This window comes from Lonchura striata, chromosome 26 (assembly GCF_050655825.1).
Source record: "Lonchura striata isolate lonStrDom1 chromosome 26, ASM5065582v1, whole genome shotgun sequence".
Lineage (NCBI taxonomy): Eukaryota > Metazoa > Chordata > Aves > Passeriformes > Estrildidae > Lonchura > Lonchura striata.
This window is the reverse complement of record NC_140728.1, coordinates 6,698,083-6,712,827: the sequence shown is the minus strand read 5'-3', so window position 1 is coordinate 6,712,827 and position 14,745 is coordinate 6,698,083. Positions and strand designations below refer to the sequence as shown.

The following is a 14,745-nucleotide window of genomic DNA, read 5'->3' as shown; positions in this document are numbered from 1 at the left end:
CTAGCGAGATCCTGCAGCCCCAAAGGCTCTTCCTGATCCTCAACAGCACAGCCAGGGAGTGGAAGTCCTTCCGCACATGTTTTGTGTGGGTTTGGTTTGCCCTTTTTTATTTTTTTTTTCCCTCTTCTTCTCTTTTTATTTATTTATTTCTTTTAATGGGCTCGGAGATGATGCAAATCAAATCCCAAACGAGAGCAGCAGCAGAGGGGAAGCAGCTTTGGTCTGCTTGCCTGCAAATACAAAAAAATAACAGCAATAATATATATATATATATGTATATATATTTAGAAAATGCCTGCTCGCAGCCCAAATTTGTGACGGGAAGCAAAGCTGCGCTGACACCCTGACATTGCAAATCGTCCTTTGAGCAGCAGCAGCGTGAGATTCCAACCGCAGCCCGGCCAGGTGACCGAGGGAAGGGAACACGCCTACCGGGGGACCGGGGATGGCTCGGGGACAGCGGCTCCTCCGGGACATCCCGGCCAGAATCCGGGCAGCGGCTCCCGGGGAACCGGGGGTGATCCGAGCAGGGGCTCCTTTGGGATGCGGCTCCCATGGGAGCTGGGGTTCATTTGGGGTGCAAGGTCCCGGCGGAGAATTTGGGGTTGATTTGGAGTGCAGGTCCCGGGGGAGATTTTGGGGGTCATTTAGGGTGCAGGTCCCGGGAGAGAACTTGGGGTTTATTTGGGGTGCAGGTCCCGGGGGAACGGGGCTCCTTTGGGGATGCAGCTCCCGTGGCAATTAGGGTTCATTCAGGGTACAGGTCCCGGGGAAGAATTTGAGGTTCATTCAGGGCGCAGGTCCCGGGGCAGATTTTGAGGTTCATTTAGGGCGCAGGTCCCGGGGGTTCATTTGAGGAGCGGCTCCTGGGGGAACGGGGCTCCCTTTGGGATGCGGCTCCCATGGGAGCTGGGGTTCATTTGGGGTGCAGGTCTCGGGGGAGAATTTGGGACTGATTTGGGGTGCAGGTCCCGGGGAAGAATTTGGGACTGATTTGGGGTGCAGGTCCCGGGGGAGAATTTGGGACTGATTTGGGGTGCAGGTCCCCGGGCCGGGGAGAATCTGGGGAGCAGCTCCGGGGGAACGGGGCTCCTCTGGGAGCGGCTCCCCCGGGCCCCGCAGCATCCCCCGCTGACCGCGGGCTCGGCCCCACCGGCGGCAGCCCCGGGCACACCGGGCGCGCCTCCGCCGGGCGGCTCCGCCCGCGGCTTCTCCCTCTTCGGGTTTTTTTTTTAAGGGAGGGTGATTTAGGGTTTCTTCCAGCGCCCGCTGCGCTGTGCAGGGCGGGACACAACTTTTCCCCCGTCTTTTCTTTCCAATTTGGATTTCTTCCCCCTTTTTTTTTGGGAGGGGGGGGAGGAGGGCGGGCGCGCGGCCGCAGCCCCCCGCGGGAGATGCGCGTACCGGAGGAAGAAATAAATAAACGCGGCACCCGCCGGATCCGCATCCCGCCCGGGAAGAACAATGCGGGCGGCGGGGAGAGGAAGCGTGGGGGGGTCCCGAAGGGGGGGCCGGGGCTGGGGGGACGCGGCTCGGGGCACCGGGGAGGCGGCGGGGCCGGCGGCGGAGGGCTGCCCGCGGCCCGGCGGGGGGTGGCACGGGAGGCCCGGGGGCCGGGCGGCCCGGCGGGGCGATTACCTGGGCACTGCGGAGCCGCCTCCCGCAGCCGGGCGTCCTCCGGCCGCTGGCGCCCGCCGCCCGGTCCCCCGCACCGGCCCGCCGCCGCCCGCCCCGCCCAGCGCCTCGGCCAATGGGCGCGCAGCGCTGGGTATGAGCGACGGGCGTCGCAACCAATCAGACATGGCTGTCCCCAAGATGAGCCCGCCCCCTCTTCCCGCCGCTGGCACTCGTGGCACCGCCCCTCCGGCCGAGCGTGTGATTGACTGAAATAGTGACCAATAGAAATGAGGCAGGGCGCTCCTTTCCACCAATAGACAGGCAGGATGGGTGGTGCCACCGGGTTTTTCAATGGGGTGGGCGTGGCCTGCGGCGCCCAATGGGCGGGCGCGGTCGGGAATTCAAACTGACAGGTGGGAGCGTGGCCGTTGGTGCTGCAGCGGGACGGGACCGGGACCGGGACCGGGACCGGGACCAGAACCAGAACCAGAACCAGGACCGGGACTGAGACTGAAACCGGGACCGAGACCGGGATAGGGACCGGGACCGGGACTGAGACCGGGATAGGGACAGGGATCGGGACAGGACCGAGACCGGGACCGAGACCGGGACCGGGACCAGAACCAGAACCAGGACCGGGACCAGAACCAGGACCGGGACCGAGACTGAAACCGGGACCGAGACCAGGATAGGGACCGGGACCGGGATAGGGACAGGGATCGGGACCGGACCGAGACAGGACCGAGACCGGGACCAGGACCGGGATCGGTACCGGGATTGGGACCGGGACCGAGACCAGGACCGGGATCGGAACGGGGACCGGGACTAGGACTGAGACCGGGATCAGGACTGGGACCAAAACCAGGACCGGAACCTAGACCAGGACCGGGACCAAGACCAGGACCGGAACAGGGATTGGCACCGGAGCCGGGACCGGGACCGGGTCCCAGCCGCCATGTCCTCCGGCGGCTGCAGCTTCGAGGAGCGGAGCGTGCGGGTGCTGTGCTGCCGGTTCTGCCGGCAGGTGCTGAGCTCGCGGGGGATGCAGGCGGTGCTGCTGGCGGACACCGACACCGCCCTCTACTCCACCGACGTCCCGCCCGCGGGGTAAGCGCCGGGAAGGGGAAGGGTGGGTCCCACCGGGGGACGCAGCAGCATCCCCCCAAAATCCGCTGTCACCGGGAGAACGGCCCTGCAGAACACGGATCATCCCACCCCTACCTCTCCAGCCCCGGGAATCCACGGCAGGAGAGCAAAAAGCGAGGATGTCAAATCCAAACTCCAATTTAATCCATCCGTAGGGATGCCACAGGCTCGGCAGCCACGGGAGGCTCCTCCCGCTCCGACCAAAGCGAAGATGAGAATTTGGAATAAAGAGCCGCAAACAGCACAAACCTGATCTGTCACTGCTGCCAGGACTCTCCCCCGGTTCGGCTCAGGGCTGCTTTCCCATAGCCAGATTTGAATAGTAAGGAAATCAGGTTGTGAAATGACATGGTAATCAGAAAGTATGGGTTGGAGAGGAGATAAGGAATCAAAGGTTTGGGTTGAAACATCCCAGCCTCTGAGGTATTGTTCTGTTTCTGAGCTGGGGTTTGGCAGCAATGCCCCTGTTCAGGGCTCTGGCTGGCAGTGCCACACTGAGCCCGAGAGCCCCTGAGCACCCAGGCAAACCCTGCTTTTCTGGGCTATTTTAAGAGGATTTTTGATACTCATGCAATGTCATGTGGTTCTCATTAAAGTTTCCATATGAGCGGGGCTGAGAGTCAAAAGGAAAGCAGAACCTTGCGGTTTAAACCACCCAGGGCCAATGGCAGCATCACTTTGTTGTGACACTGAGGTTGTGATCACCACATCTCCGAGCTTCTGTACGTTTCCTTCCGCCAGAACCGTCGATTTCATCGGAGGCTGCTACTTCACTGAGATCTGCAAGTGCAAGCTGAAGAACATCGCCTGTTTGAAGTGGTGAGCTCCCAACTCGTGGCACTGGCGTGTCCCAGCCCCGTGTCCCCTCCTCGCTGTCCCCTCGGGGAGAAGGAACAGCTCGCCTTCCCTGCTGCTGGGGAGAAACTCAGCCTGGGCAAAGCTGCCAGGGTATTTCTGTGAGTCCCCAGCGGAAATGTGACAACATTGTCAGGAGGCTGAGTCTCCTGAAAGCTTGTGTGCCACCTGCCCGATGAAATGTCTGCCTGAACGTTGAGATTTCTCTGTGAATAAGGCCCCAGCAAGAAGCAGTTACTCATACTCTAATTAATAGAACATCCTCTTGGCAGATCGGGTTGTTGGGAGCAGATGGAACATGCTGTCGCTAAAGTTCTTGGAGTTCTTTTATCCTCCTTATTCATGCCTGATATTTAAGGGTGAAAACAACAACTCTCAAATAGCTCACAGTTATCTGAGAGAATTCTTTCAGCTCCCTAATCAAGATTTTTACATTTCCCAGATTTGAACAACTGGGTGGGGGGTTGTGATAGGGACACCATATTTTGGTTTGTAGACAGAAGTAGAGAAATGGAAATGTCTCATCAGAGAACATGGATAAATTACTGTTATGGTTTCAGTCTAGGAGAGTTGATAAGGGTCAATAATCTGGCTCAGAGAAGCTGTAGCTGCCCCATCCCAGTGCCAGGCTGGAGCACCCTGGGACAATGCAAGGTGTCCCTGCCCATGGCAGGGGGTGGAACTGGATGAGATTTAAGTCTTTTCCAAGCCAAACCATTCCATAATTCTCAGTTTCATCACTGCTGCTGCTGGTAGCCTCCTGTGCACGGTGCTTGTGTCAGGTGGATTTTGGGTGTGAGGAACTTCTCTGCTGGTTGGAATCGTTGGCCTTCCAAAGGAAAACAAATAAATCCACCAGCATTTGTTGGTATGCAAACTAATCTGGGTTACACAATTTAGGTTACTAAACGCTTCTCTGTGTGCCAAAGATCTAAAACTCAGATATTCTGTAACTCCCAACAGATGTTCCCTAAATATTTAAGATACTTGTTCACCCCGTTCCCTTAACTCTATCAAAACACGAGCGTTACATAATGCTCTGGCACTGGGGCTGTTTAATTGGAGCTGGAAAAAGCCACCAAGATCCACCTTTTCCCCAGGCTCACTCTTTCCCTTGTCTTTCCAGTGGGAATGTTGTTGGCTACCATGTGATTTGTCCCTGCAAGCCCTGCCTGCTGTCCTGCAACAACGGCCACCTCTGGATGTTCCACAGCCAGGCAGTGTTTGGCATCAACAGGCTGGACCCTTCTGGTGAGGACACTTTGGTTTCCTTCCCTTCCCCTAAAACCCTCATCCCCCATCACAGAATCCACAGAATCACCAGCTTGGGAGAGACCTGAGAGATCAAGTCCAGCCTACCTCCAGCACCTCCACCCTGGCACCCAGAGCCACATCCAGGCTTTGTTAAACACACCCAGGGATGGGGACTGCACCACCTCCCCGGGCAGAACATTCCAGAACTTTATGGTCGGATTAAGCCCTTTCCTGACCCAGAGATGGGGCAGCTGAGAGGTGTTTTAAAAACTTTTATTCCATTCTCAGTCTCATGTGAAAGGTGAGACAATACAGATGTTATAATTCACATATCACAATCAGAAGCCAACTATTTCCTAATTCAATACATTGTAAGTGCTTCTTGGCCTATCAGCTCTAGCCACACCATGCTGTAAATGCCCGATTCTCTACAAATTCATTTCCCACACTTTATCACTCTTTCTGTAAAAAACTTTCCTAACATCCAAGCTAAATTTCCCTTGGTGCAGCTGAGGCTGTGTGCTCTGGTTCTGTCAGCTCCTGGAGAAGGAGCCCAACCCCAGCTGGGCACAGGCACCTTTCAGGAGCTGTGCAGAGTGACAAGGTCACCCCTGAGTCTCCTTTTCTCCAGGCTGAGCACCCCCAGCTCCCTCAGGGGTTCCTCACAGGGTTTGTGTTCCAAACCCATCACCAGCATCACTGCCTCCTCTGGATGAGGAGAAGGAGGAAGATGAGGATTTCCCTTCCTCCCAAACCAGGGAGGTGATGGACACCCCTTCCTCACCCTAACCAGGCACCCCAGTTTAGCCCAAGCATGAGGACGAAGCGTTGCTGATCTAGAAAACCTCTCGGGGGGAGGCAGCTGTGGATGAAAATTTCAGTGTCAGTCACTCTGCACCCCCCTCCCTGTGGACACGTCAGGGTTTTCTGCAGCAAGGCCACCACCAGTACAATAACAGATTTATTTGTAGTTTATTTACTGGGGTATGGGGATTTTTGAAGGAGTTAGAGATGGGACTTTGGAGTTTTTTAGATGATGCAATTTCATTTCCTTATTTTTTACATAGACAGAAAAGGTAAGTTTGGTTTACATCTTTACTGCATGCTTCAGAAGGTTACAATATCCTTAATTACAAGATTTTTAAAAGACTTATTAAATAATAAAACACTGCTAACAATAATATTTATGTTTTTAACTTAGTTTTTAAATATTTTTTCTTCTAGACCTGTGCTACAGTCTAAGTTTTCTTAGCTAATCATGTTATGACACAAACTTACAGTACTGCATTCATACTGTTTACCTTTGCAACTACTTTTATTTTTTCTGTATCTTAAACTCTAAAACCTTAAACTTTCTTCTTTTTAACATGTTAACAGAAATTATATTTCTGTTATATTATATTTATATAATTGGTTATATAAATATTTATCCTCTGAATTGGGCTGAAAAAAATAAACAACACTTCCAAGATCACTTTGAATAAAGATAGAAAATAGATTTATTCGCCATGAACGTGACTTCCTGGGTTTTGCAGGGATTATTTTCTCTTAAAATAGACAGTTGTGCAATTTAAAAATAAGGTCACAATCCATAAATATCTCATTTTTTTCCCCTCCTTTGTCTCCTTTCCACCAGGTGTGAATGTATTGCTGTGGGGCAACCTGCCAGATCTGGAGGAAAGTGCAGAGGACACGTCCTGCACCTCTGAGGAGGAGTGCATCAGATAAATGTTACCTGCAGCATCTTCCCTCCACCTCTGGCCTGGCTGCCTGCTTTGGATTTATTTCATTTCACCTGGTGGCCCATCAGAGCTTAAAACAGCAGGAATAAAACAGGAAATCTGGAAAAAAAAATCCAAAAAAAAAAGGGAATTCTTCTGGCTGTAAGCTTCCCTGGACTCCCGAATCTGCCTGAGCAGAGACACACCTTAGAAATGCCAACACAAAGTGCATTTACTGAGCTCCATTTTGCTTTTTATTCCTAACCCTCTACAGCTGATAATCCTTCTTTCCTAAAGCACTTTTCAGAGAGCAAAACCCCTCAGCTGCTTGCAGTTCAAAGGAATTTTCAGGAATAATCAGGCAGGTCTGGCAGAGCTCAGAACTGCCTCAAAGCTCTGCTGCTCTGGCTCTGGGATCTCCTGCTCTTTGCACCCCAGGATGCTCCTAAACGTGCCCTGGAAAGCCTCTTGGAGCCTTTCCAGCTTTATTTTTCAATACTTTTAGGGTTCTGTCTCCACAGAGATCAAATTCATGCTTTTTCTCCCCGACAAAACCTAAATTCTGCAGTTTCTTAGTAGAACTTCAAGGCTGCACTGGAGTTTTTCTTCAGGGCAGCACTAAAACCCATCCACTTTCATATATATATATATATTTTCCCCTCTCCAAGCAAATCTCAGTCATGAAATTGGATCTTTTTAGAGAAAGAAAAAAAAAAAGTTAAATATTTGGTGTTCATGCCTAATTTTCTCATCCTGAGGTGCACAGACAATCTGGTTCCTGTAGGTAATGAATTCAAAACTCATTTTCTGAGTTGTTAACAAACCATGATATTTTATTTCATTTATTTCAGAACTAAGTGCTGTCCCCTTCAGCTAATCACCTGAAGGCCAGCAATAAAAAAATTCCAGATAAAATCATATCAGAGAACAGAGGACACTTTTAAATTTGGATTGATGCTAAATAAATCACTCTGTAGCCTCTTGTGATACTTGAAAGGGGTGCAATGAAGACACATCTGAATTCTCTCAGTATTTTTACTGCTCATTATGTATTTCTTAATTAATGGTACTACCTCTTTGCACTGTTTAAATGTATGTTGGTGTGTATTTTTATGTGTGTGTCTTGTTTTGAATTCCTGTGTTGTGTCTGCCCAGGCAATAAAAGCTTTGGACTGGAGTCTTCAGGGCTGTCATAAATATGGATGTGTGATGATATCAGATCATCAAAACAATGAAAAAGCATCTTGGATTAAAAGTAGAATAATTAAGGTTTTAGTATTATGAATTGGTTTTAGACAACCCAAAAATAGAATCACTTTAGGCTGACAAACCTGACAGTTTCTCAGTCTCAGTTAACCCTTCTAAAACTCAATATCCCAATTTTTGCCAGGTTTTTGTGATCACTACAGCATCAAGCTGCCAAGGTGACACCTCAGTTTTTTTTTTCCCAGCAGAATTCATGAGCTAAAAATAAATCTGATTGTTTTTACATAAGCACCACAATAGTTCAAACAGAATTGTGCCTGTTGCCACTCCAGCACTTGTTGTTTGTAACCTTCACCATTCTGAGTCAGCAGCTCCTCTCCCACAGGGAAGCAGAGGGTGAATTCCTCCCCATCAAATCCATAATTCTGGTTTTTGTTTTTTTGCTCCCCATCTGTACACACAGAACTGGAAGTTCTACCATGAACTCGCTCAAACAGGCCTGTGTAATTAAAGCAGTTCTCCTCATCAGCTGGAAATTAAGAACCAGGCAGCTTTTGAAGGAGTTCAGGCCTTTCTTGTTGACAACAAAGAAGTTGTAGGTATTATACACAAAGTATGCAAACATCCCCTATTGCCTCAGCTGTCATGAATGTCACCAAGGTAATCAATCATGCCCAGGGCTGCTCCTTTCTGCCAGAAATTAAAAAAAGAACTTACTGAGCAGTTTGTGTTAAAGCCACAGCAGCTCATTCACAGAGCCCCAAAGTCTGGGGTTCACTTTCCAAGGATCACCACGGTTATGGACAGATTTTACCCCAAACTGGCACAAAACCAGATCAACACTTCTAGAAGCACTCCTAGGTCCTTCACTCCACCCAAAGCTGTGTTTGTAATAAACAGCTCAGGTCTCTGCTTTGCTTTCTCTCTGGTTTTTGGCACATCAAAGGTGTCGGTGCTGTGGCACAGCCCTGGATGTGCTGTGATCACCTGGAGGGGGTGGCTGTGTGTAAAAACACAGCAGCACAGATGGTGGAGACACCCAGGACGGACAGACCAGCAGGATTCTGTGGCAGATCTGTGATCCAGGAGGTGCTGCTCCTTTTGGTGAGGATTTCCAGGGACATTGGATGTGATCTTTGCTGAAACACGAGGCTGAAAAACAAGAGCTGCATCCCAAGGCCTTTCCTTCTGCTCATCCAGGCACCCGAGGCACAGAGCAATTAAAGTGTCTCTAATCACATGTGGGCTCGTTAAGGAGCCACCACCAGGCAAAAGGTCCCAAATTTTAGACTCCAAGTCAGGGTTTCTGCAAGGCTCCAGCTGGCACCGAGGGCTCTGCTGGAGCTCTGTGCCCATGGGCTGCATCTCCTGGGCCACCCCAGACCTCAGCCCGGCAGTTTGGAACATCTTGTGCAACACAGACTTGTAGGTTCAGGGTCACAGACTTGTTTGGATGAGAATATTTGGAGCTGGGATTCCAAAAGGTGCTGGTGATTGTCAGAATCTGAGGTATTGATGATTCTGAGATTGTAAAAGTCTCTGTCTGTCAGCCCCCTGCCAAAGCAGAAGCCATAATTGGTCTGTGCTGGTTTCCAGGTTGTTTATTCTGTTTATCTCTAACATGTTCTGCTGCCCTGCCCAGCTCTGTCCTGCAGGGCAGCGTGTGGGGCTCTGCCCTCAGTGGGATGTGACAAACATTAAATACCAGAAACTCCCTGGGCTGCATTTACAAGAACGTGCCAATATCTGTCACCTACGTTGGACAGTGTGTCCCCAGCCTGAACCAACAGAAAAATGCCAACACCACAGTGAGACATGGAGGGCATGAAGAAGGAGAAAAAGGACAAGGCACACCCAATTTCCTCCAGCTTGTCCTTTTTGGACCCCTCATCTAGAATCCTAAAATTTTACTTTTGCACCTGTTTCACACTTAATTATTCCTTATATCAAACACTCATAGCTGGTAATTGATCCTGTAAGATTGCAAACTCTTTTCCATGGACAGAGATCACAGACAGTGTCTCTGGGGGCTCTGTCCAGGGGGGTTCCTGACCCCTCCAGCGTCCCAGGGCAGCCAGAGGGAAGCCCTGCACTCCCACAGGTGATCACTAACCTCAGTTTGATTTTTGAGTCACAGGGAGCTGTGTGATTACTGTTATTGATAGCCAACCATTTTCCTCCCTGCAGAGCACAAAATCAGCTGGAGGGGCAGGGGAAACCCTGAGGAAGACAGTGACAAACTGATACCCCTCCATATTAAATAAGACTTAGTGAGAGAAAAAGCCCATTTAAATCTTCTTCCTTATCCCAGCATAGCCTAAAGCCTCATCACAGGCTCACATTTATGTACCACCGTTCATCCCAGAGTGCTTTACCATGACAAACAGCAAGGAATTCTCCTGCCACTGAACTGCAGCCAAGTGCAGGCTGCAGAGCAGCTGCCAAGCAGGCAGAGAGTGGCCAGGCAGTGCTGAGGCATCACTGTGGCATGAAATTCAGAGTGTGATCTCCATCAGTCAGCACAAACCCATGTGTGATCACCCTGGGGTGAAGGTCAGAGTGTGATCTCCACCAGCACAAACTGATCTGGTGATCATCCTGGGGTGAAATTGAGAGTATGGTCTCCATTACCACAAACCCCTCAGTGATCACCTGGGATGAAGATCACCACAAACCCCTCAGTGATCACCCTGGGGTGAAGATCACAGGGCAGTGTGATCTCCATCACCACAAACCCCTCAGTGATCACCTGGGATGAAACTCACAGTGTGATCTCCATCAATCACCACAAACCCCTCAGTGATCACCCTGGGGTGGAGCTCACAGTGTGATCTCCATCCCCACAAACCCCTCAGTGATCACCCTGGGGTGAAGCTCACAGTGTGATCTCCATCAATCACCACAAACCCATTTTGATCACCCTGGGGTGGAGCTCACAGTGTGATCTCCATCCCCACAAACCCCTCAGTGATCACCCTGGGGTGGAGCTCACAGTGTGATCTCCATCCCCACAAACCCCTCAGTGATCTCCTGGCCAGGCTCAGCTGGGGTCACCCTCTTCTCCCCCAGCCTGGAACGCAGCTCAGCCACTTCCAGCAGGTGACAGATGGGTCCCCACTCCTGGCACAGAACCTGCACTCCCAGGCTTTGAATCTGAGGAGGAGCCCTGCATGAGAGACAGAAACCACCAAGTTATCTTTAATTTTCTGCTCCTTCTCTCTTTGGAGAGAGGGGTGAAATTGCATTTATTCCAAAGCAGCCGGTGAGTTTGTGATGAGAGGGGCTTGTTGCACGTTTGGTTACGTTTGCAGTGTGTGTGGCTTCTGACAGCAGACCCCAGCAGCAGCCTGGGTGCCAAGGAAATAACTTTGGGGTGCTGTTCTTTGGGTTTAGGGGGTGTCCCAGGCCAGCCCAGCACAGCCACCACAGTGCTGCTGTGCAAGGAACTGAGCACGGGGCCTTGGAGGAGCTGCTGTGGAAACAAGGCAGCCAAGAGGAGCAAGGAAAGGCACCGGGGACTGTCAGAAATCAGAGGTGACACCCCAAGGGGAGACTCCTGAGCTCCAACACCCCGGAGACAGCGGGGCCGTGCCTGTTCCTGCAGCTGTGGATCCCTTCTCTCTGTTCCAGCAGGAATTCCTGTGAGAAGTCAGCTCTTCCAGCACACAGCCACAGACTCACACCAAGGTTTGGAAGGCACTTTAGAGATCATCTCAAGCTCAAACCTTCTCATGCCAAATCGAGGATCCTTCCATTTGCCAGAACTTTTGGCTCTCCACTGCATTATGAGTTTTCCTCTTGCTCTGGCACGCACAAAGGATACAGCCTCTAGCAAAATATCCACTAAAAAACTACAACAAACCCAGGTTATTCCAAACCTGAGCAGAGGGAGCACTTCCAGAGCTGAGCTGTGATTTCAGTTCATGCAGGATGCAGGAACAGCCGGAGAGCAAAGCTGCCCTGAGCATCTCCACTGGAATTAGCTCCAAGCTGCTGGTGCACCACCCAAAATTCCATCTTCTCAACAGAGGAAACATCAACCACACTGCTGTCCCAAGGAGCAGCAGCATTTCCAGGCTGCGTTTAGCCAGAGGGACATTCCAGCTGCTCTGCTGTCTGCAGTGTCCCTTGTCACCTCACCCGTGTGACACCAGCTCAGCCCAGAGAGCTGCACGACTGATTTCTCATTAGAAAGCAGGAATCACATCTTGGACAGCAGCAAGGAGGTGAAAAAAAAAACAACAAAAAAAAACCCCAAAAAAAACCCCAAAAAACCCCATAAAACCATGAGGGAGCAAAGCTGGTCAAGCACAAGCCAACTCAAATCTCTGGTGCCTCACTTGTGATGCCACCTGAACGCTGCCAGCTCGAAGGCTCGGGGTGGTGGCACACTGGGGAAAGGAGCCCCAGAGCACCCTGCAGCGCTGCCATCTGCGTGGCAGCCTGGGGCCAGCTCTGTGCAGCCTCACGGGGAGCCAGGCTGAGTTTAAAAAGTCCTGATCTCTTGCATTTCTGTGCCTGCACGTCTTTCCTGGAGGGAAGTGCTAATTAAAACGGAGCCGGCCACGCTGGGATCCCTCCCTGCTGTGCCATGGCAGAAGCTGATTAGTTCATCCCTCTCCAGCATATGGCCTGCTTTGGAAGGGGAAATTTCCACCAGAACAGGAGAAAACAGCAGAAATGCAGGTGTTAGAGAGGTGTTCTGAGGTCCTCACCCCAATTTCCCCAAAGAAAAGCTGCTCCTGCTTGTGCTGTGCACGTCCGACAGCTCCTGACATAAAAGCAAGTTAAGGAGAGATGAATTTTAAAAGAGATTCATGAACTCAGGGTCCTCATAAAACAGGAAGGCTGGACAGGACAGAACGCACATCCAACCAATATGATTAATGCAATGTTCTCCGTTTATTCGAGAGAAGATGGCAGTTTTTATACACTTCTATATAGTTTACAATTTACAAAGGCACTCTCATTGGCAAGCTAACATTGTTTGTCTTTTCTTTAAGGTGGTCAGGCTTTTCACACTACAGCTCTAATTTACACTCGTATAGCTCATTACTTTGTAATTACCTTAACATAATTTCTAACTGCGCCACAATTAATTTCTCACTGCACCAAAGGCTCCTAGGCCCCACCAAGGCCGTTCGTCAGGGCCTGTCTGAGGGGCAGCTCAATTCTCACTCCAGACATAAATCATGCCCCCTCTCTCTCAAAAATTCTACAAATTCACCTGATTTTGCCTCATCATCTGTCTTGCTCTCTGAGCCAACACCATGCCCCAGCCTGGCCAGGCAGCAGAGAGGTTTTAGGACCAAACCACAATTTACAAAGCTCCCACCCTTTTTGTTCTGGGGCTTTCACCAGAGCTGTTCTCTCACCACCAATTCATTTCACTTTAAAAAGCACAGATTTAATTCTGGGGCTGGCCAGGCTTCGACAAGTCTGCTCTGGGATTCCTGCTGTGCTTGCAGAACGCACCCAAAAAGCTCCTTCAGCAGGGCTGGCAAGGGGAGAGCGAGGAGCTCGAGTGCCACGAGCTGCCTGGGATGGGAGCGGTGCCAGCCCTCCTTGGGCACGGTAAAAACGGCAGAAAAAACCCCAAAGCACTTGGAGACAGCACAGAAGGGTCTTCTCCCAATCCAGGGCTAAGGATGCACCTCCAAACCCCAGATATTCATTCAAAAGTGCGTGTCCAGCCACTCTGCTAAACACAAAATTATTAAATTTTTTTTAGCAGAGTGTCCAGCCACTCTGCTAAACACAAAATTATTAAATTTTTTTTAGCAGAGTGTCCAGCCACTCTCCTAAACACAAAATTATTAAACTTTAAATTATTAATTTCCAATTGTTAAAAATTTAGAGCTTTGAGCAATTCATTGATTCTCTTGCAGGTGGGCACAGAGCAGTGGATGGTTTTGAACCCCCAAAGCTGCAATGATTTTTCTCCCAAAACCAACAGGATCAGAGAACTATTTGGTTAAAAATGCAGATGGAATGGCACAGTCACAGCTGAGGGGAGGTTGTGAAAGCTCCTGCAGATTCAGTCTCAAGTTTGATGAGAGCCTAAAATGTTGGGGAAAAAAAATGAAGCAATCTGCTCTTGTGCAAAGCCCACCGCAAGACTTTCCACAATGTTGCTCCATTCTTTCTTGGACCCAAGGTTGGATGTGAATTTTACTCTGTAAAGTGGATTTTACCCTGCTTCAAATTTTACCCAGAGTCCAAATTGCTTTCTTTGTAGCTGAGAATTTAAAATTCAGATGAACACATTTTTCCCCTCTCTCCTGCTAGCAGAAGGCAGCACTCCTAAGTGGCAGGAAGTCTTTATTCAGCAGAATACATCCAATTTTTAAATTCCAGTCCTTATGGGAAATCAAAATTTAAAAACTGCTTAAAAGCAGCTGGCACTGGCCTTGATAAGAACCCTTTTTTCTTTATTAACTGGATCGAATTTTGATTTGATACAAACATGCCAGTGATGTATGAGCCTGAATTGCTGCTTTCCTTTGCACCCCCCTGACAGCACAAACCCCTTCGCAGCGAGCTGAGCTGCAAGGCAGCCCCAAACCCCCAGGATTTCATAACCAGCAGCTTCTGGAGAGCATCAGGAGCTCTATAACCCCTCCTGCAGCCCTGGAGCCTCCCCCTGCTCCTGCCAGGGGCTCAGAGCTGGGCACGGATGGCTTTGGCATTAATTGCAGTGGGCACTGATGGCTTTGGCATTGGAGGTGTCCCTGGCCATGGCACGGGTGGGATGAGATGATTTTTAAGGTCTTTTCCAACCCAAAACCATTCTGCAGCTGGTGGTGCCACAGTCTGAGCAGGGCACCTCCACCTGTCCAAGGCAGGAGGAGGGGGAAGCTCCCAAAAAAGGGGCTGGGGGTGCAGCACCCCCACACCTCTGCACATCCCATGGGGGTCCTGCACCTGCCAGCTCCAGGTCTCAGCA

General features: G+C 50.5%; 1 protein-coding gene across 3 annotated transcripts; it reads left to right on the top strand.

The window, feature by feature from the left end:
* Window positions 1–202: 202 nt before the first annotated feature.
* FAM72A (family with sequence similarity 72 member A) lies at window positions 203–7,768 on the top strand. Of its 3 annotated transcripts, none has more exons than XM_085561366.1 (4): window positions 203–405; window positions 3,360–3,582; window positions 4,745–4,869; window positions 6,509–7,768. In XM_085561366.1, the coding sequence occupies exons 2-4, from the start codon at window positions 3,428–3,430 to the stop codon at window positions 6,598–6,600; spliced, it is 372 nt and encodes a 123-aa protein (XP_085417492.1). In that variant the 5' UTR covers window positions 203–405; window positions 3,360–3,427; the 3' UTR covers window positions 6,601–7,768. The 3 variants fall into 3 exon arrangements, with proteins under 3 accessions (XP_085417492.1, XP_021390992.2, XP_085417491.1); XM_021535317.4 differs by lacking the exon at window positions 203–405 and adding an exon at window positions 2,224–2,724 and having other exon boundaries at window positions 3,505–3,582; XM_085561365.1 differs by lacking the exon at window positions 203–405 and adding an exon at window positions 2,584–2,724.
* The last annotated feature ends 6,977 nt before the right edge of the window (window positions 7,769–14,745 follow it).

Excerpts from the sequence above, each read along its gene's own strand:
- FAM72A (XM_021535317.4), top strand. The coding sequence starts at position 2,573 with ATGTCCTCCGGCGGCTGCAGCTTCGAGGAGCGGAGCGTGCGGGTGCTG. Across the intron at positions 2,725-3,504 it reads ACCGACGTCCCGCCCGCGGG|AACCGTCGATTTCATCGGAG; the intron begins GTAAGCGCCGGG and ends TCCTTCCGCCAG. Across the intron at positions 4,870-6,508 it reads CAACAGGCTGGACCCTTCTG|GTGTGAATGTATTGCTGTGG; the intron begins GTGAGGACACTT and ends CCTTTCCACCAG.